The 20,890-nt window shown below is 48.3% G+C and overlaps 5 protein-coding genes across 11 annotated transcripts; 2 read left to right on the top strand and 3 right to left on the bottom strand.

Moving 5' to 3' along the window:
• Positions 1 to 1,712: 1,712 nt before the first annotated feature.
• Positions 1,713 to 4,894, top strand: soul4 (heme-binding protein soul4). Of its 2 annotated transcripts, none has more exons than XM_058046125.1 (8): positions 1,713 to 1,785; positions 2,265 to 2,389; positions 2,889 to 3,054; positions 3,442 to 3,615; positions 3,681 to 3,766; positions 3,848 to 3,989; positions 4,057 to 4,240; positions 4,325 to 4,894. In XM_058046125.1, exons 4-8 carry the CDS (start codon positions 3,462 to 3,464, stop codon positions 4,497 to 4,499), a joined length of 741 nt encoding a protein of 246 aa, XP_057902108.1. In that variant the 5' UTR covers positions 1,713 to 1,785; positions 2,265 to 2,389; positions 2,889 to 3,054; positions 3,442 to 3,461; the 3' UTR covers positions 4,500 to 4,894. The 2 variants fall into 2 exon arrangements, with proteins under 2 accessions (XP_057902108.1, XP_057902109.1); XM_058046126.1 differs by having other exon boundaries at positions 2,265 to 2,418.
• Positions 4,860 to 9,488, bottom strand: eif4a3 (eukaryotic translation initiation factor 4A3). The gene is made up of 12 exons (XM_058046120.1): positions 9,208 to 9,488; positions 8,757 to 8,829; positions 8,608 to 8,674; positions 8,449 to 8,511; positions 8,237 to 8,369; positions 6,510 to 6,590; positions 6,295 to 6,436; positions 5,679 to 5,817; positions 5,478 to 5,593; positions 5,302 to 5,409; positions 5,109 to 5,236; positions 4,860 to 5,025 (listed from the first exon to the last, which is right to left on the bottom strand). Exons 1-12 carry the CDS (start codon positions 9,359 to 9,361, stop codon positions 5,009 to 5,011), a joined length of 1,221 nt encoding a protein of 406 aa, XP_057902103.1. The 5' UTR covers positions 9,362 to 9,488; the 3' UTR covers positions 4,860 to 5,008.
• A 1,208-nt stretch (positions 9,489 to 10,696) lies between these two features.
• On the bottom strand, positions 10,697 to 12,505 carry LOC131100282 (serum response factor-like). Its single transcript, XM_058046124.1, has 8 exons — positions 12,358 to 12,505; positions 11,991 to 12,174; positions 11,734 to 11,908; positions 11,504 to 11,647; positions 11,334 to 11,441; positions 11,105 to 11,263; positions 10,953 to 11,032; positions 10,697 to 10,887 (listed from the first exon to the last, which is right to left on the bottom strand). Exons 2-8 carry the CDS (start codon positions 12,159 to 12,161, stop codon positions 10,792 to 10,794), a joined length of 933 nt encoding a protein of 310 aa, XP_057902107.1. The 5' UTR covers positions 12,162 to 12,174; positions 12,358 to 12,505; the 3' UTR covers positions 10,697 to 10,791.
• A 1,058-nt stretch (positions 12,506 to 13,563) lies between these two features.
• On the top strand, positions 13,564 to 15,652 carry LOC131100203 (opsin-5-like). 2 transcript variants are annotated; one of them, XM_058046117.1, is made up of 6 exons: positions 13,564 to 13,747; positions 13,864 to 14,117; positions 14,191 to 14,290; positions 14,399 to 14,503; positions 14,584 to 14,807; positions 14,985 to 15,652. In XM_058046117.1, the coding sequence occupies exons 1-6, from the start codon at positions 13,621 to 13,623 to the stop codon at positions 15,414 to 15,416; spliced, it is 1,242 nt and encodes a 413-aa protein (XP_057902100.1). In that variant the 5' UTR covers positions 13,564 to 13,620; the 3' UTR covers positions 15,417 to 15,652. The 2 variants fall into 2 exon arrangements, with proteins under 2 accessions (XP_057902100.1, XP_057902101.1); XM_058046118.1 differs by having other exon boundaries at positions 13,575 to 13,747; positions 13,912 to 14,117; positions 14,985 to 15,648.
• LOC131100146 (equilibrative nucleoside transporter 1-like) lies at positions 15,608 to 20,862 on the bottom strand. 5 transcript variants are annotated; one of them, XM_058046113.1, is made up of 13 exons: positions 18,597 to 20,862; positions 18,416 to 18,516; positions 18,270 to 18,367; positions 18,042 to 18,196; positions 17,844 to 17,983; positions 17,636 to 17,770; positions 17,464 to 17,561; positions 17,324 to 17,396; positions 17,192 to 17,256; positions 16,716 to 16,824; positions 16,571 to 16,656; positions 16,297 to 16,496; positions 15,608 to 15,881 (listed from the first exon to the last, which is right to left on the bottom strand). In XM_058046113.1, exons 2-13 carry the CDS (start codon positions 18,492 to 18,494, stop codon positions 15,770 to 15,772), a joined length of 1,350 nt encoding a protein of 449 aa, XP_057902096.1. In that variant the 5' UTR covers positions 18,495 to 18,516; positions 18,597 to 20,862; the 3' UTR covers positions 15,608 to 15,769. The 5 variants fall into 5 exon arrangements, with proteins under 5 accessions (XP_057902096.1, XP_057902098.1, XP_057902097.1 ...); XM_058046115.1 differs by having other exon boundaries at positions 18,270 to 18,351; XM_058046114.1 differs by having other exon boundaries at positions 18,270 to 18,351; positions 18,416 to 18,511.
• Positions 20,863 to 20,890: the final 28 nt, after the last annotated feature.

Raw genomic sequence — 20,890 nt, 5'->3', positions numbered from 1 at the left:
CAAACGTACGTGGAATCGCTCTTAATGGGGGCCTAATGGAGGCGCTGTATGTTTCCCTTGGCTTGGCAGAACAATATTCATTCAAAAGAGTAGTGACTGAAAAACAAGAAGATGGTGGTGGTTGATCTCGGTGGCACATCGTGTCTCTTTGGCAACAGTAATGTCTTCAAGGGAGGTAAAACGATAAACGATTGGTTACGATAGGTTGCCTTTTTTTTTTGCTAGCTAAGAGGATGCTAACAAGTCATTTCTCGCCACAGGATTTGCCAGGCAGGTGCAGTGGCGGTGTTGGTGAGGGGGAGGGGCGGCAGGGAGAGGGGGGGGGGTACTTGCATGCACATCTAAGCCAAGATCAAATAATGATCCGTCCAGCATTGCGCATCTAGCATAGCATCGCTAATGAAGATGATGGTGACATGCAACATGGACTACAAATATCTCTATGCTATATACCGCACTGCTTCTTCACACACACACACTCACCCACACACACACACACACTCAACCGGCTATGTGAAAGTGAAAACGTTGTTTTGATCACATGATCAAAGTTGATTGACAGTTTCAGCTTACAGGAAGCTGAATCTGTGCATTTCTGTGTAACAAGCTTCTTCAATCAGTTGGTTATGTGACATGTTCCTCCACATGATCTTTCAATCTGTGTGTGTGTGTGTGTGTGTGTGTGCGTGTGTGTATTGCCCACGCAGCCTTCATCTCATAGCTCGTTAAGGGTTAGTCTGTTTAGCTGTGCTTGTTAGCGACCTGCTGCTCCTTACTATACACACACACACACACACACACACACACACACACACACACACACCGCCCCCTGCTGGCGTGATATAACAGCCAACCCCCTGCAGAGAGCCGAGGCGACCATCCTCGCCATCATTATCCCAGTGTGCGTTTTTAGCATGCTAACATCATTTTGTGTGTTAAATAAGCCTGAAATTAAATTAAAAAAAAAACCTTCCTGTTTCCAAGGTGACACACAACATCTAAAGAGCGTTTCCCGCAACTACCCCTTCAGGTGTACCTAATAAAGTGTCCAGCAAAAGCAGGATTCCTGAGAGGAGGAGGAGGCGGAGTCAAGCGACCTCCACTCAGCCTGAATAATTTATGCATCAGCACTGCGGTCTTATGGGGGGGCTGCAGCAGCTGATGAAAATTTAAACACGCACTTTGGCTTGTTTGCTAACCTTAAGTCTATCTCCACGACCTTTCACCTCCTGGTGGCCCATTCTGCTGACTCGGCAAAAACATCAGCACGTATGTACACGTGCACGTGTGCTGAATCATTTCATTTATTGTAGATAAATATTGATAAATATGTCTGAATGGACATTGAGCATGAAAATGTTCATTTGAGGAAGGAAATGGAAAACAAATAGTAATAGAATACTGACCTCTGCTGGACGTCTTTTGAAATAACACGACTTCCTGTAGAAGATTTTAGGGCTAAAACGACCTGAAATGCCGTTTAAACAAAAAAACCATTGCCTGTTTTCATAATTTATTATTAATATTTTTATAATATGAAGTGTTCGTATTATATTATACGAGTTAAGCTACCGTAAGTAGCTAGAACGGAACACATTAAGTTTATTTGTCATTAAGTCTTTTATTCTGGACGCTTTTCTGCTGTAGTTTTAATGTGTAGTTTACTGTGCTTTTATTTTGGTAACAAAGTTCGTGATGCAATTTCCTGTTTAGCACTCTTCTCTGTCGTCTCTGTTTATAACAGGAATAGATAAGTCTTGCCTTGTGTGGGTTCATGACTAACATGTAAGTTTCTTGTCCACTACAAAAATTATTACTTCATAGATTCCCACCAATGTGTGCTAAATACGTTCTTGATTTATGTTACTTTCATGTATGTTTTGCTAACGTTTTTCTGGCTGAGTTTAATTGCAAATGAGGCTCACGTGGAGGTCACGAGTGCATTGTGTTAATGTAATGACTTCATTTTACCGCTAATGTAATTACTTCATTTTACCGCTAGAGGGCTTCAGAGACCACAATCCTTTCACAGCCTTCTGAGCTAATGATGTTATGCGTTCATTGTCCTCCAATGCACAGCTAATTTAATACTGTATACTATACAAAGTATATATCGTTTATTATTAGTATGTATTCTCCATGCCTGTTTATAATGTATATTACACCTATGTTGTATTGCACCGTTTCTGATGCCATTATTTGTATTTTTAATTTTTTTGTATTTGTATTTATTTTTCTTTCTGTGCCAATCTTTCTGACCGGAGTCCCTGTCCCATGATGACATCATCAAATGGAGAACGTGATTACGGAACGTAAGCGGTGATGGAGGTGAACATAGTCCTGTGTATGCCGGATATGCAGTCCAAAGACATGCCAAAGAAGTGCGGAGGTATAAAATCGAGAACAAGGTGTCACAAGGTGCTTTAATTAAACTCATAATGATGCTCGATATCTTACAGTCTTACAGACCTATTATGCTCTTTTTTCTACTCTTAGTATTGAGGTGTGGACTCCATTAGAGCAGCTACACACAATAACCCACTCTGAAAACTTTCTAGATCTTCCAGAATATTCACCTATTGGGGACTTGGTATCAATGTCCATGGTGCCATGGAACACATACTTTGTGGCAGAAAGATGTAAAAAGATCTACATAATAATAATAATATATATATATGTTATAATAATATATATGTTAACACTCCTATACCCATAAGTGATAGCCGAATGTCCTACTTGGTTATTTCCAAAAACATTTCATAGAGTTAAAAACAGACACCACTTTATAATATAAAAATATGCCGTCAAGCCCAGGGGATATGTATTTTTTTTTCTTCCACTATCCGAATTCAAACAAAGTAAATGACATGTTGGATACTCCTGTACAGCAGGTGGCGGTGTGTACCGTTGACGTCATGATTACAACCCGCCATTAAACCAAAAAGAAGAAGAAGAAGAAGCAGCAGCAGCAGCAGCTCGAAAGAAACAAGTGGATGACATCGTGATTGACAGCTGTCCTAACAGGCTTCACCCTCACCTGGCGAAGACGATTAGGTAAACTTGCACCACTTTTTTTATGTCCGTGTTGCTAACTTTGCTAGAATTCACAACTGCACGCGCGGTGTGCTATCCGTGCTAATCGCGTAGACTGAGATACATGCTAACAGAGCTAAAGCTAACATGGACTTCATGTTTTTGTTCGGTTGCTTTCCGGAAGTCGAGGTAAGTTCAGGCTCGGTTGGATATTCAAGAACCAGCAGCGGGACTGAAACACTGTTTTGAACGAGTGACGTCATTTGGTTGATACAATAACAATAACAATAGTAGTCGTGCTGGAGCAGAACCTGAACCACAGGTTCCAGGACCACCAGACTTTAGTCTGGTCTGGATGCTGTCAAACAAAGACAAGATGAACTTTTAAAAGAAATACCGTCCGGACAGGTGAAAGGTCACAGGCAGCGATGATCTCCTTAGAAGACCTTGAGGGACTGGACGAGGAGGAGCAGGACGATGACATCACCGACAACCCAGAACCAATGGGTGAAGAGGACTCTGAGAGACTGCTGAGTCACTGGAGGGCGGTGGCCAGCACGCATCAGGTGTCGGTTCCTACAGGTGAGAGGGCGGGGCTAGCGGCACTCCAAGGTTACGGTCATCTGATTGACATTTATCTTTTGTAGAAATGATGGGACCCATACAGGAAATGACACACAACCGCCAGCAGAGGGAGTCCGTCCCCTATGTGGCCATTTCCTGTCAGGAGAAGGTCACATGATCAGTTTGCGTTCAATGAGTTATTGATCAGTATTGATGGAGCAGGAGAAACATTGTGCACGTGTATGTGCAGATGGGCGAGGTGCTGTACGAGGAGAGAGCGTACCCCGCTGGGAAGTGGGCGTGTGTAACTCAGCGGGAGGAGCTTTACGAGCAGAGCATCTCCATGAGCTTCATGAAGCTCATGCGCTTCATCTGCAAGGAGAACTCAGCAGGTCAGCTTTCATCTACTCTCTTGCACACACAAATACGGCCTGATATGAGAAGTGTTTGCGCCGGCAGGTCGCCATCTTGGAATGACGGTGCCAGTGGTCAGCACGATCCACATGATGGAGGACGGGAAGACTTTCGATAAGGACGTTCTCACCGGGTTCTACCTGCCTGCTGAGTTCCAGAACGACCCTCCTCAACCCTCGGACTCGGACATCGTTATTATGCACAGAGACCCAGTCCGAGTCCTGTCCAGGTGAGTTCTGCGTCCTCCTTTGACCTCATGGCGAGCATCAGACTCATGTTGTGAGTATTTCACACATGTTCATGTTTCTGCTAGGACGTTCTTTGGAACAACCACAGAGGAGACGGTGACACGCCAGATCGGACTTCTGTGGGAGATGGTGGGCACGCCAGAAGACGTGATGTCAGATTACTACATGGTGGCCGTCTATGAGAATCCGGGTGTTTCTCGGCGCCGCAACGAGATCTGGTTCATCAGACGAAACCCGTAGGAAGTTCTTGCGTTTATCCTCTTCCCATATCTACGTTAACTGAAAAATTTGTAATCAATGAGTTAATCCCTGATCACAGCCATTGATAATGGATCAATACTTTGTGTTAGCATGCTTAGCTAGTAGCATTGTTGTAAACAATCCATCCATGAATTGATGCCGTCATGCTGGTCTGTAAATGACAGCCACCGACTTTGATGTTAAAACTTTTGTGGGGTTCCTTTTTGGTGGCACAACCAGAAGCATGTCCTGAAAGTTGGAATATTTTTGAAAGTAACATTTGACAAAAAATTGTTGTTTTTGATTGGGGTACGGCTTTTAATGTTGAGTGTTTCCAAACTTTTTTTTTTAAGTTCTGCTTCGATGTTTGAAATAAAAATGATTATTCTTATTCAACAAAGAGCCAAAAGAACTTTATTTACAAAACCAAATAACACAGCCATGAAAAAATGTTTCTCTAAAAGACAAAAACAAAGCAGGAGATAAAAAGGGGTGGGGCTTCCATGAAATCAGATGAGGTCGGCGACTGTGGATGAAAAGAAAGAACGGCATTGGTCAACAACGTACCTGAACTTGGGCCTCAGGCGCCAGGTTGCCGTGACAACTTACCGTTCATGGGCATCTCGTCAATTTGGGTAGAGTAGTACTGCTCAATGTCCCGCAGGATCCTGATGTCGTCGTTCTTCACAAAGTTGATGGCCACACCCTTTCGGCCGTAACGACCTGATCGGCCGATCCTGGAGAAAGTAGGCAGTGACGCGTGTTGCTTGTCTGGGGTTTGCGACGGCGGGGGCGGTCCTACCTGTGGATGTACAGCTCTCGATTGTTGGGAAGGTCATAGTTGATGATGAGGGACACCTGAGGAACGTCGAGACCACGAGCCCAAACGTCCGTCGAAATCAACACGCGACTGTGGACACAAACATAGGTTGAGACGTCAACGCATATTAACAGTGGTGGCTTGGGCGGCCATCTTACCTGGCTCCTGATCGGAACTCCTTCATGATGGACTCGCGCTCCTTCTGCGGCATGTCGCCGTGCATGGACGACACCGTGAAATTGGCCTCCCTCATCTTCTCTGTTAGCCAGTCCACCTGCAACACACGCTCATTAACACACAACCATCACACTGTGTGTGTGTGTGTGTGTGTGTGTGTGTGTGTGCGCGCACACACGGACCTTCCTCTTGGTGTTACAGAAGATGACAGCCTGCGTGATGGTCAGCGTGTCGTACAGGTCGCACAGGGTGTCAAACTTCCACTCTTCTCTCTCCACGGCCACAAAGAATTGTTTGATTCCTTCCAGAGTCAACTCGTCACTGCGAGCAGAGCGGTCGGGTCAGACGGTTACATGACGACGACAATATTGTATGGTATCACCTCATACTTCGGTACATTATTAAAAAAAATAATAATAAATAACTGTATTATGGAAAGCAGGAAGTGAACAAATGTAACAGCTACTGATTGTAAAAGTACCAGATGGAGGGGTAGGATTTAATAAGCTTTGCTTCTTCCTACTCCTTTTGGACATGTAGAACTGGGAACTGATTATGGGATGCACTCAATTAGCATTACTACAATTAGGGGGTCACGATACATTCAGCTCACGAGAACTAGACGATATTTCAAAAATACTTTTAAGACTACGTGGTAGCGTTGCTCCAACGAGAAGAAAAAACAGACATCACAAGCGAGTCGATGCTGGGAACGCCGAGTGCACGGTGCATTGCAAGGTTTACAGTCTACGATTGCAATCCTGCTTCACGCACTACCAACATCCATACTACACCAACCGTTTGACCAGGATGCGGATGGGGTCAGTCATGAACTTGTTGGTCATCTCCAGGATTTCGTGCGGGAGCGTGGCGCTGATCAGCACCACCTGAGTGGCGGGGGGCAAATAGCGATACACGTCGTAGATCTGCTCCTTAAAACCTACAAGGCCAGGTCAGAGGTGAAAAGTCACATATCCGGCTGAGGGGTCGGGACATGACAGGGAAAGTCTTACCTTTGTTGAGCATCTCGTCGGCTTCATCCAGCACTAACATCTTGATGGCTCTCGTACGAAGACTCCTGCGACGGATCATGTCTGAAAGTGGAGAAATCATAACGTTCAATTGGAGGCGGTACCATACTACAGTAGGGTGGCCCTTATTTTCGAAAGTTTGAAAATTCAGTCTCCAAACCCGGATTCTTGTTCCACTCCATGAGAAAACCACGCGAGTAATTTTTTTTTTTTAATCGAATAATATTTACCCGGTGCTCAACGACCTTAAAGTTTTACTATATAAGATCAATGAGTCGATGGGAGCCGTGTACTCCAGGGAGCCTGATGGAGGAGAACACAAGAGGACAGCGGTGGGGGATTTTGCACAGATGCAGTCGTAGCACAGTAAAGGGCCTTTCATGTGTGATAGTCATTTGTTTTTGGCTATACCTCATTTTATGTCAATATTCTAGTAAATAGTATTTTGGTGAACCTTACAAGTTGGTGGTGCAACCAGCAGATATCCAGCAGATATAATTTGTAAATGAGAGATTTGCTTTTATGGTACAATGGCATCAGTTTTATCAGAACTGAATTACATGTTCTTGAGGCGAGGAAGATTTTTTTTGTTTCTACAGATGTTTTGTATTTGTCAAAACATGTTGAAATAGAAGTATTCTGGTCACTAGGCGGCATGAATTACATTACATACATTACATTACCTTGGTTCTCTTCTAATTCTGTGTGGAAGTGGCTTAATTTTAGGATAAATTAATTTGTTAGCTAATTTGTTAGCCCGCTGGCTGGCTTGATAAGAGTTGAACAATGTGTAAAGATGAATAACAGGAGTGTAAAGGTTTTGGTTATTGGTTTGTTATGTCATGCCTAGAGGGCTCTAATAATTTTTGAAATTGTATTTAGAAAGTCAGAAACGGGTTTTCTATGCTGTAGCTATGAAAATATTTGATTTGCTACTTATTATTTATTTATCGTAGTCGGGTCTGAAACCAATTAACTCTATAGTGGAACCTCTAAAGTCAAATGCCTCTAAAGTCATCCAATTTGACCAAATTTACAGAGAAAAATGGATTAGAAAGTCACAAAGAAATGTTTAAATCATACTTAATTATTTCCATTTCAGTTAACTAAAATGTTGAATAAGAATAAGATTGCCTCGGTTGTTTGTATGTACCCTGTGATTGGCTCGCAACCAGTCTAGGGTGTACCCCGCCTCTCGCTCGAAGACAGCTGGGATAGGCTCCAGCGGCAGAAAATGAATGAATGAATGAATGAATGAATGAATAGCGCCTTTCTTATTTTTACTCTCGCCTGCACAGTTTGACAATTGAATAGATACGGCAAACATGTATTTAAATCAGAAGTAACTAATGGCTGTCCTTTAATTTATCTCTGAAGTCATATGATTCAAAATTCAGTTTATAAAGAAAATTGGCCCTGTAAAGTTCCACAAAAATTCCATCGTAACTTATCTTATTTTTAACTTTATAGAGGGGGACCCGGAGTGCTTGTGACTAGCGTTCGCTGAGTAAAATTTCAGAGTCGTTGAGCACCGGTTAAATATATTCCGATTTCAACGAAACTTTGCACAGCACGTTTCTGGGTCAAAAGGAACAAGAATCCGGGTTTGGAGCATAGACATTATTCGTTTGAAATTTCACCCCCTTACAGAGGGCCACCCTAATACTACAGGGACCAAAATGTCACCAGGGGTGCTCATCCAGACTCACCAAAAACTCGTCCCGGCGTTCCAGAAACCACATGTTGACCGAAGTCCAACTTCCTGATGTCTTCACCCACATTTGTCCCACCGATGCAAGCATGGCATTGAACATTCATGTAATCTCCCAGAGCCAGCAGCACCTGAACACACCAAACACATAAAACCAATCAGCACAGCCTGGAACGTCATCACCGGGGATGCAGAATGGGCGGGACACACCTTCTGGATCTGGCCAGCGAGTTCTCGAGTTGGAGCGAGGATCAATGCTTGAGTTTCTCTCACCTGTGGACAGGAAAAACCAAAAACGACAACCAGGTCACCTTACCTTCATGAACCAGTCAGAAAAAGACGTAAGAACTGTTTGGTTTCAGGACCCACCTGCGTGTCCAGGCACTGCAGCACCGACACACAGAAGGTGGCCGTCTTTCCCGTTCCAGACTGAGACCTGAAAGCAACACAGAACAGCTGTAAGGTAAATTGGTCACATCAGTAGTTCGGAACCACTTGGGGAGAAGACCGGTTCTTACTGAGCGATGACGTCTCTGCCTTTGATAATCTGCTTGATGGCTCTCTGTTGAATGGCTGACGGCTTCTCAAAACCTGAAACACAACGTAAATAAATACACATTCACCCGAAAGGGAAAAACAAAAAAAATGTTTATAAGGTCTAGGGAACATGCGTGGACTCAAATTTTATTTTTTTCTGTTCCGGCTCTATGCGTGTGATTAAAACACATCGAGCGGCGTCGGCGGTATGTTAGCAAAACTGGCTAATGCTAATAGAAAAGACTAAAACTTACTTACACATTTAAACACTTAACTCTTTCATAGACTAGCATGGCGCCATTGTCGCAACTGTGCTTGTGCTTCTTAAGTAGAGCAAAATAAACTTATTTTGAATAAATCATGTTCGTTAGTGCCGTTAGCATTAGCATCAGGGGCTAATATCGACGGAGGCCACAAGAATCCTCGACCTACCGTAAGCGTATATGCCGCGGAGGAGGTCCTCCCTCAGGCCCATGGTGTCGAAGGTGGGGGTGACGTCCACCTCCTCGCTGGTCTCAAACTCCACCTTGGTCATGTCCTCATCCTTCAGGATCCTCTTTCGGCCCTGTGCTACGGCGGCAGACATCGTTCTTGTTCACTAAAAGTTGTATAGAAAGTAGCGAAAAGACGCAGCGAGGGGGTAAATGCTAACACCGTGAAGAACGAGCGCGTGTCGCTGCAAGTGCGTCATCAACAAGCTACACCGGATGTGACGTCATGTTAGTTTACTACTGCGCTAGAACTCGCTCAGATGAACAAATGTGACAGACAGATACCCTGTTCTTCACGGAGAAGATGTAAAAGGGCTAAAAAAATGTAAAGGAAGATTTAGTGCATGCTAAACAGCAGGGTTATGCTCAGAGAAAGCAATTAAGTGAGTATATTGCATTGAGAATAACATGAGCTCTTTTCAAGCAGTATTCATTTACTAACAACTCCTATACTGACAATATTAGAAAGTGGGGTTCCATAGTAGTCTGGAAGTCCTCGGGCGCACTTGGGAGTGTGACCAATCACAGCAGAGTGGGCATGCTGTGGGCGGATTAAATCAAAACAGACCCTTTTGGAAATACAGCTGCAATAGGTGCAGATTCTGGAAGCTCTAGAAAGCTTTCTGTGCTGGTTATTATGTGTAGCTGCTCTACAGGAGTCCACAACTCAATCCAAAGGGTGAAAAATTAGCATAATAGATCCCCTTTAATGTTATTTGCAGTGAGTTTCCCAACTATGTTCTTTGATGACAAAGTACCTAAATTACAAATCCGGTGACCCATAGACTATACCATTTCAAAATAAAAGTATACATTTTAATTAAGTTGAAGTCTCACATTTCTAGCCCCAATCTTTAGGTAAATTATTTGATTATTTATTGATCACTGACAACTTCCTTCCTGTCAAGTGCTGCATAGACATTGAGGGTGAGGTGTCAAAGGTCATGTACTGTAACAGTCAACACGTGTGCATGTGTGGTGGGAATACATGGAAACTAAGGGCCTGTCCACCAGGGAACATTTTCCATCCACACGGCCACAGCGCTCTTCCGGGTGCCCTGAAATGTGTTGCTTGCCTAGTGGACAATCAAAACAGTACTTTCTGAAAAATGATTGCGTGACCGGTTGTGTACTGCTGCTGAAAAGTCAACATATCTGAATATTTTGAAGGTGGACCTATTTACTCATTTGACTCATTTTTTACAGCCTGCCAAAAAAACAAAAAACACACAAAGGCATTCCTGTGTGGACAGGACCTAATTACATAGATGTGTGTCTGAGTGTCCTTGAATGCAACATGTCTGGGCGGGACCTTCAGACATGAAGAAGGAAGCAGTTTTTGGCACTTTGTTGGTGAAGATGATATCACAGTTGATACATTCACGTCAAAGACATCATCTCATTCTTCTCACAATAAAGGAACTGAGAAGTAGTAAAAACAATGTTTTGTTTTTTTTTTGAAGAAAAGACAATTTTCCTGATAAAAATCTTTTCTTTTCCGACATGATACGTAAACAGGAAGTGGTCAGTCTTCTTTCGCTTGCTGCACGTCCACGCTGACCACCTGAAGCTCCGTCAGGTTGCTGGCGGGGCCGCCGGTGCTCTGCTGGCTGATCACCATCTGGACATAAACAAGTTAGAGCATTGCCGCGTTCAATGACCTGTGTGAACATTCCGATGCGTTACCGGGTGCAGTTGCACGGCGGAGACTGGGATCTGGGCGGTGACCGGAGGGAGGGACGCCAGGAAGACCTGCGGGACGGCCGCTGACAAACAAAACGGATTAGACGTTGAATAACAACATCAATGATGGTGCAATTGAAGAGGCAGGCTGGTACCAGAGTCATGTGACTGGGCGTGGCCTGCTTGGGAGAAGGTGTTGAGGACGGTGAGGCCGCCGTCGCCTAGAGAGGAAGTGGGTGCGGCGTACATGACCGTGTGCCCCCCAGGGTACATCATGTGAGTGGCAACTGAAGACGAAGAGGAGATGGCAGTAGCTGTGGATAAACGAGACACATCAGCCAATCACGGATGGTCTTATATTTGTCCGGGAGGCACAGCGCTTACCTGTGGAGGAGGCGGGGCTATGGATATCAGAGCTGCTCTGATTGGTGGAGGTCGGCTGACTGCTGGACTGGACCTGTATGTTCTGAAGCTGCTGGGAGACTCCGCCCCCTGACGACATGTCAGACGTGAGAATCTCGGACATGACAACACAACACCGCAGGTGGGCTCACCTGACAGTGACACAGTCGTGGGGAGGCGGAGCAGCGTGGTTTGCTGAGCGGGAGGGGCGTGTAGCGTGACGGCGGGGCCAGGGGCCACAGGACCCTGCAGCTGACTGAGCGGGATGGTGTGCGTGCCAGGAGTCAGTGACGCACCTGAGCGCAGGTGCAGGGTAGGCGGGGCCAAAGACGGGTAAGCAGCAGTGAAAAGAGCAACATGCAAAGCGTCCGACACCCACTACCTGACATCAAAGTGAAACCGGCGGGAAAGACCACGCCCGCCGACGTCTTCAACACCCCGCCGTTGGTGGAAGATGGCTGCCAGGAGGCGGCGCTCGTCTGCACTTGCATTGTTGCAGAGGACGACGTCGTGCTGCACGCCATATTGGACGTGCTGAAGGCAGCTTTGTTGAGGTCCTGCAGAGACAGGTCGTCATGTGACGCATTTGCCGCTTTTTGATTGGTGGTTATGTGAGATGAAATCTGGTTTGATCATCACCTTGGCGATGTCAGGGCATCCATCAGCCTCGTTCACTTGGTAAGTGAGGTCGGTCTCCTCGAAGCCTGTGGCGCTCATCCTCTGGTCAGAGGACGGGTCAGAGCGCGGCGGCGAGTCTGGGGAGTTGAGGCAGGTCTGGATCAGCGCTTTGCCGGTTTCGGATGTTATCATTGGCTGCAGCTTCCTGGTGGCGAAAGTGTACACATGACCCGTCTCGCTGGCGACCAGCAGCAACACCTGAGTGCCAGTTAGCGTGGAGAGCTCGTACGCCTGGGGGGGGGGGGGGGGGGGGGGGGGAAGGCATAACTTGACGTCAGAACTAGCCTACATGTTCATCACTGATCACGTGACCAGTGCCATCACTCACCTTCTTCATGATGCCAGTCTTTCTCTTGCTAAAAGTTGTGTATCGCCTCAGTTTGTTGTCGATGAAGGCCATCTTGATCTTCACCCTCCCCCGAGTTTTCTTGCCGGGCTTCGCTCCGGGCATCCCCGGGGTGACGCCACCGTGAACCCCGCTCAGGCCTCCGGAAGGAGCGGAGGACTGCTGGGCGAGTGCCCATTCGTCCCTCTCCCGCTTGACACCTCTTCGAGCCTCGCTTGACCCCCGAGCCGGGTCTTCATCCTCCCCGGAGTCGGAGTCCTGCTCGGAGCCGCTGTCAATCACCTCCGTGCCGTACTCCCTCACTTCAAACCGGCCTCCGTCCGCCTCTGTGGCGGTTCCGTTGCCCGATTGTCCTGTTCGAGTGCCCATTTACAACCCTCCACCTGCGGCAGGAAGAAACCCCGCGGTGGCGGCGTCCGACACGGATCTTCCCGCGGCGTTTAGAACTTCCGGTGAGACGGAGTCAGCTAACGGAAGCGACAAAGCTACGTGAGCTAACGGGGTAGCCTGTGCTAAGCAGCTAGCCTGTGCTAAGCACTTTCGCAACAAGTCGCGCGTGCCGTGTCGTGTCGTGTCCAGATAATCACCTTACGTCCACAATGTAGCAATGTAGAAACTCCGCGGAGAAGACAACGAGACGCGAATCTTATTTAGAAGACACTTGAGAAGTTACATTTTACACATTTTGGACAAGCCCCTCCCCCAGAAACGCTCCGCTCCACTTAAGGAAATGCCGAGCAGCGCCCATCTAGCCTCCTCCGCAACACAAGATAGTTCCCAGTTCCGGCCGCGATTTTATCCACTGGGATAATCCAAGTAGTCAATAACTACCTGAAAACACTTTGAATCTTCATAATGTCTAAACTACATGGACAAAACAGAGCTTTAGATGGTGTTATGCGCAGTAATATCAGTATTTGACGTGTGACGTGGAACTACTTTTCTCCATATAAAGAGGTCTGGCGCGCCTTATATGGGCAACGAGTACAAACACACTGAGGGGAGGAAGTAGAGGCGGAGTCAATGCTCTAAATAAAAGTTAATTATGATACTAAGCAAAACACTTCAAATGTTGACAATCAACAATTAAGACTAATTAATTAATTACACTGCGTGACCTTTGACGGTGTGTGTTCTGACGTCAGAGGTCTGCTGGAGGGATCAGGTCTCTATATTTACCTCAGATTAAGACTCTTGACTCTTGTCTTCTTCACAAGCTCTTCACTCGGTTAACACAACACCACCATGTCTTCTTCTTCGTCTTCTTCTTCTTCACTCTGGAGGAACAACAGCTTGACCCCCACTGGAGGCCGAGACCCCCCTCTGTCGGACCAGGGTGAGACCATCATTGGAGTCTACCTGCTGCTACTGGGTGAGTTTTTAAACTTTTAACAACATGGATGCACCAGTAGGTGGCAATGTCACTTTGTTTGTGGTGGATCTCAGTGTTGTCATGGAAACGTTCTTCAAATCTTTCATTGTTTTCAGGTTGTTGTCATGGAAACCGGTCATCAGAAGTTTTGTATCTATTGTCAGGGTGGTTGTCCTGGTTCGGGAACAGCATCGTTCTCTTCGTGTTGTACCGCCAGAGGGCCTCGCTGCAGCCTACTGATTATTTGACCTTTAACCTCGCCGTGTCCGACGCCAGCATTTCTGTGTTCGGCTACTCTCGAGGCATCATAGAGATCTTCAACATCTTCCAGGACAGCGACTACCTGATCTCATCCATCTGGACCTGTGAGGTAGCACAACTTAATGTTCTTAACGGTGCCGGAGCTTGACGCTGACCTTTGCGGGTTGTTGTTTGTCTTCCAGGTGGACGGCTTCTTCACGCTGTTGTTTGGACTGGGCAGCATCAACACGCTGACGGTGATCAGCGTCACACGCTACGTAAAAGGATGTCACCCCGGCAGAGGTCATGGCTTGTTGCCATAGAAAAGATATCCCAGCTGATGTGGTTGGTCCTCACGTGGTTCCTCTTCCTGTTCCTTCCACCCTTTTGTTTCTCGTTCTTCTTCCTCAGCTCATCACATCCACATGACCAGCGTGTCCGTATCGTTGCTGGTGATCTGGATGGCGGCCGGCTTCTGGTCTGGAGCGCCACTTCTGGGCTGGGGAAGCTACACAGGTGGACTTCCTGCATCCATTCCTTTCTCCCGTGCTCCTCTTCCACCTGACCTCCAACCTATGACCTATGACCTCGTACAGATCGTGGCTACGGAACATGTGAGATCGACTGGACCAAAGCCCTCTACTCCACCGTGTACCGGGCCTACATCATCTGCATCTTCATCTTCTGCTTCTTCGTGCCCGTGCTCACCATGCTCTTCTGCTACGTGTCCATCATCAACACGGTGAAGCGAGGGAACGCGCTGGCGTCTGAGGGCGACCTGACGGATCGCCAGAGGAAGATGGAGAGAGACGTCACCATTGTGCGTTTGACTTGTGTTAGCTTGCCTCTTCGTGGGTAGCTACCTTGTGGAGTAGATCCAGGACCACAACCTAGCAGACCCTCAAGAACCGTGCTGTGCTTTCTCTTCCTCCCAGCATGCCTTGCGGCTCTTGGTTGTGTGTTTGCCATCCGCTCATGACTCTGCTCTTCCCGTCAGGTGTCCATCGTGATCTGCACGGCCTTCATCCTGGCGTGGTCTCCTTATGCCGTGGTGTCCATGTGGTCCGCCTTTGGATTCCACGTGCCAAACCTGACCAGCATCTTCACTCGGCTTTTCACCAAGTCAGCCAGCTTCTACAACCCGCTCATCTACTTCGGCCTCAGCTCCAAGTTCCGCAAAGACGTGGGGGTCTTGCTGCCTTGCACCCGAGACGCCAAAGAATCCGTTAAACTGAGACGCTTCAAGCCGAAGGCGGACGGCCAGGCGCGGGTCAAAGTTCCTCGCAGCGAGAAGAAGTACAACATGGCTGACCCTGCGCCCGTCGGAAGTCCTCCCTGTGCGTCGGCGGCACCCGTCAACAGGGTCTTCTTCCTCGAGAGGCCGCAGCCGTCTGAGACCGGTTCTGAGTTTGAATGTGCCAGACTGTGACCCAGAAGAACCCTCGGCGTCCTCCATAGATGGTCTGAAGGGAGTGCCTTAGAACTGCTGCAATCTTTCACACGGCGAGCAGGGAGCGTGGCTAAATGATTGACAATCTCTTTAGCTCCACCTCCTTCTGGCCCACCTTAGTGGTTTTGTTCTTGTAGACCGACCTGCATCCCACCAAGCACTGCTTACACTTATATAGAATTAAAGCATTTTTAATCACAGGTGCTTCTTCTTCTCTGGTGTGAGGTAGTTGTAGAATGTTGGACAACGCCCTCTGCTGTTTAACAACAAATACAACACTTTCAAGTATATTTACAAGGCAGTGCTCGTGTTGTTCTGCGCACGTTCTCAAGTCAAACCAGTGCTCTGAACACAAAGGACAAGGCAGCGCCAAGAGCCAAACCCAAAGAGAGAAAAAAGGCCATGATGGTTCCGGCCGTCTCCGCCTCATGAGGAAGAACTTTCCTAGAAAGACAAGAAGAAAGTTCATAGGAAGGAAAACTGAGGGCAGGGGCGGCAGGGGCGGCAGGGGCGGCAGGGGCGGCAGGGGCGGCAGGGGCGGCGCTCACTTGGGCCCGAAGCACATGCACAGACTGGCGGGGTAACCACTGCAGGGGCGGCAGGGGCGGCAGGGGTGACGCTCACTTGGGCCCGAAGCACATGTACAGACTTGCAAGGTAACCATTGCAGGGGCGGCAGGGGCGGCAGGGGCAGCGCTCACTTGGGCCTGAAGCACATGCACAGACTGGCGAGGTAACCATTGCAGGGGCGGCAGGGGCGGCGCTCACTTGGGCCCGAAGCACATGCACAGACTGGTGAGGTAACCATTGCAGGGGCGGCAGGGGTGGCGGGGGGCAGGGGCGGCAGAGGCTGCACTCACTTGGGCCCGAAGCACATGCACAGACTGGCGAGGTAACCATTGCTGACAGCGAAGGCCACCATGAAGGCGGCAAAGAAGGCGTCGTGCTGGAAGAAAACGGGCAGGTGGAGGCGGGGCTGCACGTTACACAACATGAAGAGCGGCACGAACGTCACACGAGCGGCTATCAAAACAGGAAGCAGCCGACTGTTCTTTCCTGGCTGGGCAAACAAAAACAGAAATGCGGTCAGCAGGCTGGCGGGCCTCAACCAACGTTCCCGAGTTGACCACTCACCCACATGCAGAACGCCGTCAGGCTCCGCCCTCCCCAGTCACACAGGTTGAAGAGCAGGAAGCAGGCCACCGGCACGAAATACACGTCTGTCACATGACAGGAGTGTTAGACGCAGAAAAAAGGCGGAACTTCCCTCATGACTCACCCCAAGAACTCTTATCAGCCAATGAGGACTTAGTGTCAGCCACCACGGCGGGAAACGTTCCGATGGTGACGGCGAAGGTGAAGCAGACCGCCAGCGCCAAGTCCCAGATCTGGAGTAGAGTCGAGTGGTTAGCGTGCAGACTTCACAGCTAGGAGACCAGGGTTCAATTCCACCCTCTGCCATCTCTGTGTGGAGTTTGCATGTTCTCCCTGTGCATGCGTGGATTTTCTCCGGGTACTCCGGTTTCCTCCCACATTCCAAAAACATGCTAGGTTAATTAGCCACTCCAAATTGTCCATAGGTATGAATGTGAGTGTGAATGGTTGTTTGTCTATATGTGCCCTGTGATTGGCTGGCCACCAGTCCCGCCTCTCACCCATCTGACAGCTGGGATAGGCACCCCCTCGTGAGGAAAAAGCGGTAGAAAATGAATGAATGAATGAATAAAAGGACGGAGGTCACGCCATCAGCAGCACCTTCTTGAAGATGGTCACCATGGAGACATTCCCGCTGGCTGTTCCCTCGCCGCTTCCTGCACCAACTGAGGAAGACCACCAGGAGCAGGATGAGGAAGAAGAAAGTCGTAAAAGAACGCTCAGCGTCGTTACCTTTGCTCGCCAGGTTGACGTTCTCATCTTCCTCGCGTCGGTTTTTCCGCTGCTCGTAAAACTGGAAAAACTCCTAAACACACACACATACATTTTGACGGGATGTCTAACCGTGTGTGTGTGTGTGTGTGTGTGTGTACCAGTTTAGGCAGCATGACGTACGCCAAGATGGAAAGACAAATAACGACGCACGCTGTGATGAAGTAACCAAAGGCAGCCTCTTGGACGCCCGAACCGCCTGCGAATCGGGAAGGAAGAGGTCAAAGGTAATGGCGGTCCCGGATCAAACAGGTGTGTTGGTCGTCATCAGACTTGCGATGGCGCAGATCATAGCGAAGGCCGCAAAGGTCCCGGCGAGGCCCTGCCCGCTCATAATGGGCGTGGTGTACGAGGCGGGAAGCGCCCCTGCCATCCCAAAGAGACTACCCTGTAACACGGCACCGAACGCTGGTAGGAAACGGGGTTGGGAACGTCAACGGGATTCGCCGCTCCGGGACACAAAAAATAGGAGCAGACTCACAGTTGATGATGACGATCTTCACCATGGTGACGGCGAAGAACACCGGAGGCTCCATGGGAACTTTAACCAGAACCGCCGTCAGCAGGAATACGGCCATGATGATCAGGAGGCTTCCCGCCACACGTACAGGGCGAGGAACGCTGCCGAGGAGGAAGACATTCCAGACACTTCAACAAACAAGATGGCGGCGGGGCTCACCGTGAGTGCAGGAAAGAGTTGAGGCAGGTGAAGATGAGGAGCGGTAACATGGCGCACAGCGTCATGACGTTGTTGAATCTGGCCTCCAGCACGCCGCGATGCTCCTCCCCCGCTGCCGTCTCATTGGTGGAGTCCTTCAGACGGCTGCTAAAGTACTGAAGAGGCGATCACATGGTCAATATTCCCATCGGTAGTGTTTCGCCACGCTGACAGGAAGCTATGTCACACCATGGTGGCCGTCATGAAGAAGTTCCATGGCAACAACGTTCCCAAGCCGAGAATGAAGAAAGCCAGCCAGACGGCGTGAAACCTGACCCAACAACACGCTGAGCGAATGTCAATCAATCGACCAATCAATCAATCAACAAACTCACTTGTCTTTTGGCACCCTGGCGGCCATTTTCCTGACAGATCCGAGCAACAAAACAAAACTGTTATTAATGACCATTCCATAATCCGATGGGCGGAGCCTGCACTTCATAAGTCATAATACAGAAATGTTAAGCGTGAGGCGTTCAAAGACACGCCAAACTGAACGAGTAAAAGTTCCTTTACCTGCAGAAAGTGTGTTAGTGTGCGGTGGGAGTGTGTTTGCGTCCCGTTTTTCTCCCGCAGCTTCAGCACAATGTGGGGCCGACGGTGACCTCTGACCTTGGACTTCTCATATCAGTCACAACGTAGACTTTGATCTTGTTGTCACGCTGATAAGAACACAGCAACCGGTACGGGTGGGGCCAGGGGGATTCATTTCTTCAAATTCCAATTAGTCAGGGGGCCCAAAAAATTGTTAAAATCGAAATTAAATTATTTTTTTGGGGGGGGTTCAATGTGATTTTTTTTTCATGAGGCCTGTCAGTAACTGTCAACAATTAGTCATACTAACATTTTTTTAAACTTTTTTTAAACTTAAAATTTTACATTTATGTTCTAAGATTGTACGTTTGTTAGCATGTTCACTGGCTAACTGTGTTCACTTGCTAGCTTTGCACTTTTGCTAGCATTGTCACTGGCTAGCACTGGCTAGTTTTGTCAGCGTGTTCACTTGCTAACATTGTAAGTTTGTTAGTGTGTTCATTGGCTAGCATAGTACTTTTGTTAGCGTGTTCACTTGCTAACATTGTATATTTGTGAGCATGTTCCCGAGCAAAGATTGTATGTTTGTTAGCGTGTTCACTGGCTAACATTGTGTTTGTTAGCGTGTTCACTGGCTAACATTATGTGTTTGTTAGCGTGTTCACTGGCTAACATTATGTGTTTGTTCGCGTTTTCCTGGCTTAACATTGCACATTTGTTAGCATGGTCACTGGCTAACATTTTATGGTTGTTAGCGTGTTCCTCAGTGCTAACATTGTATGTTCACTAGCGTGTTCACTGGCTGATAGTGTGTGTCTGTTGTGTTTATTTCAATGATTGAGTTTTTCTGATATTTAAATGCTAATGTAACAACATGCTAAAAATAAACAGATGCTTATTTTGCCAAAAACCCCCGAAACCCCCTCCACCTCTGGTTGCGGGCTGTCATGGCAACAGGCGTTTGAGGTTGATGATTGGTCAGCTGTGGAGAAGTGCTGAGTGGGCTGGGTCTCCCCCCCCGCCACCCGCGGGCTGGGTCACGGCCTCCTATTATGATTGGCAGCTGGTGTTTGTGCAGAGTGAAGCTTCTAGCGGTGAGCTTGTCATTCAAGCGGCACACAGCGGCGCTGGCCCACAAGCTAACCAATGTGTGGGGTCAACTGGTAAGGACCGCCGTGCGCTCCGGTTCTCCGGACTCTTTTGAACCTTTGGTAATGGCATGAAGGGTCAGGGAGGGGGGGTGGGGGCGGCAGAAGGTGGATTTTTGGGGGGTCTGATGTGAGGAAGATCGGCTTTGATGTTGCGGTCTCAGGACAGGTTGGGGAGGAGGGGGTCCACAAGGGCACGTTGGGAGGTCAGAGGTCATTGAGAAGAAGACTGTAAAGACATGTTTCAGATCGGGTGGGGGTGAGTGGGCGGGGCCTGTTTGGACGTTGGATGAACTGTGCTGACGCTGTGGCAGGTTTCCAAAGGGGACGTTGCTGAGGAGCTGGCTCACCAAGTCTCGACCCAGACTGCTGCTGCTCATCGCCGGCCTCAAGCGGCCTCAGGTGACCCTCATGAGGAGGAAGAGGATGAAGCGCACCAAAGTAGCCAAGGCCACGTAAGCGGTAAATAAAACAGCCCACCGGGCTCACACCGCCGCAGGGCAGCGAGGGGAGGGGGGGGGGGTTACTGCATCTGCCCTCAGCGGTGTGAGCCTTGTGAAGACAACTTCCTGTTCCGTCTCCTTTTTTTCTCTTCACTTGTGGTGCCAAAATTTTCCGTGTCTTCCAGAACCTGCAGCAGAATGCCGCACTTCTCTTGAATCATGACCCCCCCCCCCATGAGAAGACTCCGAGCATGTTCTTCTTCCATGTGTTGACCACAACTCACCTGCTAATGTTCTTCTTGCCTCGTCTTCAAGGGACAGTTTGTACGCTAGCTGACGTCTTGTAGTACCACCATGTTCCAACATGAGGCAGCGTCTGCCTTCCTCAGCATCGAGCTAACGTCAGTCGAGGGACGGGCCGAGGAGAGCTCGCCAGGACAGTCAAGCCAGGACGAGGTTGATTGACAACTTGGCTGCTGCTAAGGAAGTTAGCCCAACCTGCTGGTTTGGAATGTAAAGTGTCACGCGGCTCCCGTCTGTAAAGGAACGTTCCCTTCCTGTTCTTATTTGCAAACGATAGCGAGCGTCTCAGCTGGCGAGGCAGTCGTCATGGTGACGGAGCACGTGACCATCTGTGTTTGCTTGAAGAGGGTCACATGACAAGTTTGAAACATCAAATCAATAA

The sequence above is a fragment of the Doryrhamphus excisus genome, chromosome 1 (assembly GCF_030265055.1).
Source record: "Doryrhamphus excisus isolate RoL2022-K1 chromosome 1, RoL_Dexc_1.0, whole genome shotgun sequence".
Lineage (NCBI taxonomy): Eukaryota > Metazoa > Chordata > Actinopteri > Syngnathiformes > Syngnathidae > Doryrhamphus > Doryrhamphus excisus.
The sequence above is the reverse complement of the archived record's forward strand: the minus strand, read 5'-3'. Positions and strand labels throughout refer to the sequence as shown.

Excerpts from the sequence above, each read along its gene's own strand:
- soul4 (XM_058046125.1), top strand. The coding sequence starts at position 3,462 with ATGATCTCCTTAGAAGACCTTGAGGGACTGGACGAGGAGGAGCAGGAC. Across the intron at positions 3,616-3,680 it reads TCAGGTGTCGGTTCCTACAG|AAATGATGGGACCCATACAG; the intron begins GTGAGAGGGCGG and ends TATCTTTTGTAG. Across the intron at positions 4,241-4,324 it reads CCAGTCCGAGTCCTGTCCAG|GACGTTCTTTGGAACAACCA; the intron begins GTGAGTTCTGCG and ends TGTTTCTGCTAG.
- eif4a3 (XM_058046120.1), bottom strand. The coding sequence starts at position 9,361 with ATGTCTGCCGCCGTAGCACAGGGCCGAAAGAGGATCCTGAAGGATGAG. Across the intron at positions 8,675-8,756 it reads GGCAGAGACGTCATCGCTCA|GTCTCAGTCTGGAACGGGAA; the intron begins GTAAGAACCGGT and ends TGTTGCTTTCAG. Across the intron at positions 5,818-6,294 it reads ATCCGCATCCTGGTCAAACG|TGACGAGTTGACTCTGGAAG; the intron begins GTTGGTGTAGTA and ends CTCTGCTCGCAG.
- LOC131100282 (XM_058046124.1), bottom strand. The coding sequence starts at position 12,161 with ATGATAACATCCGAAACCGGCAAAGCGCTGATCCAGACCTGCCTCAAC. Across the intron at positions 11,264-11,333 it reads TAGCCCCGCCTCCTCCACAG|CTACTGCCATCTCCTCTTCG; the intron begins GTAAGCGCTGTG and ends GTTTATCCACAG. Across the intron at positions 11,033-11,104 it reads CGCCCAGTCACATGACTCTG|CGGCCGTCCCGCAGGTCTTC; the intron begins GTACCAGCCTGC and ends TTTGTTTGTCAG.
- LOC131100146 (XM_058046112.1), bottom strand. The coding sequence starts at position 18,522 with ATGAAGTGCAGGCTCCGCCCATCGGATTATGGAATGGTCATTAATAAC. Across the intron at positions 18,352-18,415 it reads GCCAGGGTGCCAAAAGACAA|GTTTCACGCCGTCTGGCTGG; the intron begins GTGAGTTTGTTG and ends TTGTTGGGTCAG. Across the intron at positions 16,825-17,191 it reads TGGTGACCATCTTCAAGAAG|ATCTGGGACTTGGCGCTGGC; the intron begins GTGCTGCTGATG and ends ACTCTACTCCAG.
- LOC131100203 (XM_058046117.1), top strand. The coding sequence starts at position 13,621 with ATGTCTTCTTCTTCGTCTTCTTCTTCTTCACTCTGGAGGAACAACAGC. Across the intron at positions 14,118-14,190 it reads CATCCATCTGGACCTGTGAG|GTGGACGGCTTCTTCACGCT; the intron begins GTAGCACAACTT and ends TTTGTCTTCCAG. Across the intron at positions 14,808-14,984 it reads TGGAGAGAGACGTCACCATT|GTGTCCATCGTGATCTGCAC; the intron begins GTGCGTTTGACT and ends TCTTCCCGTCAG.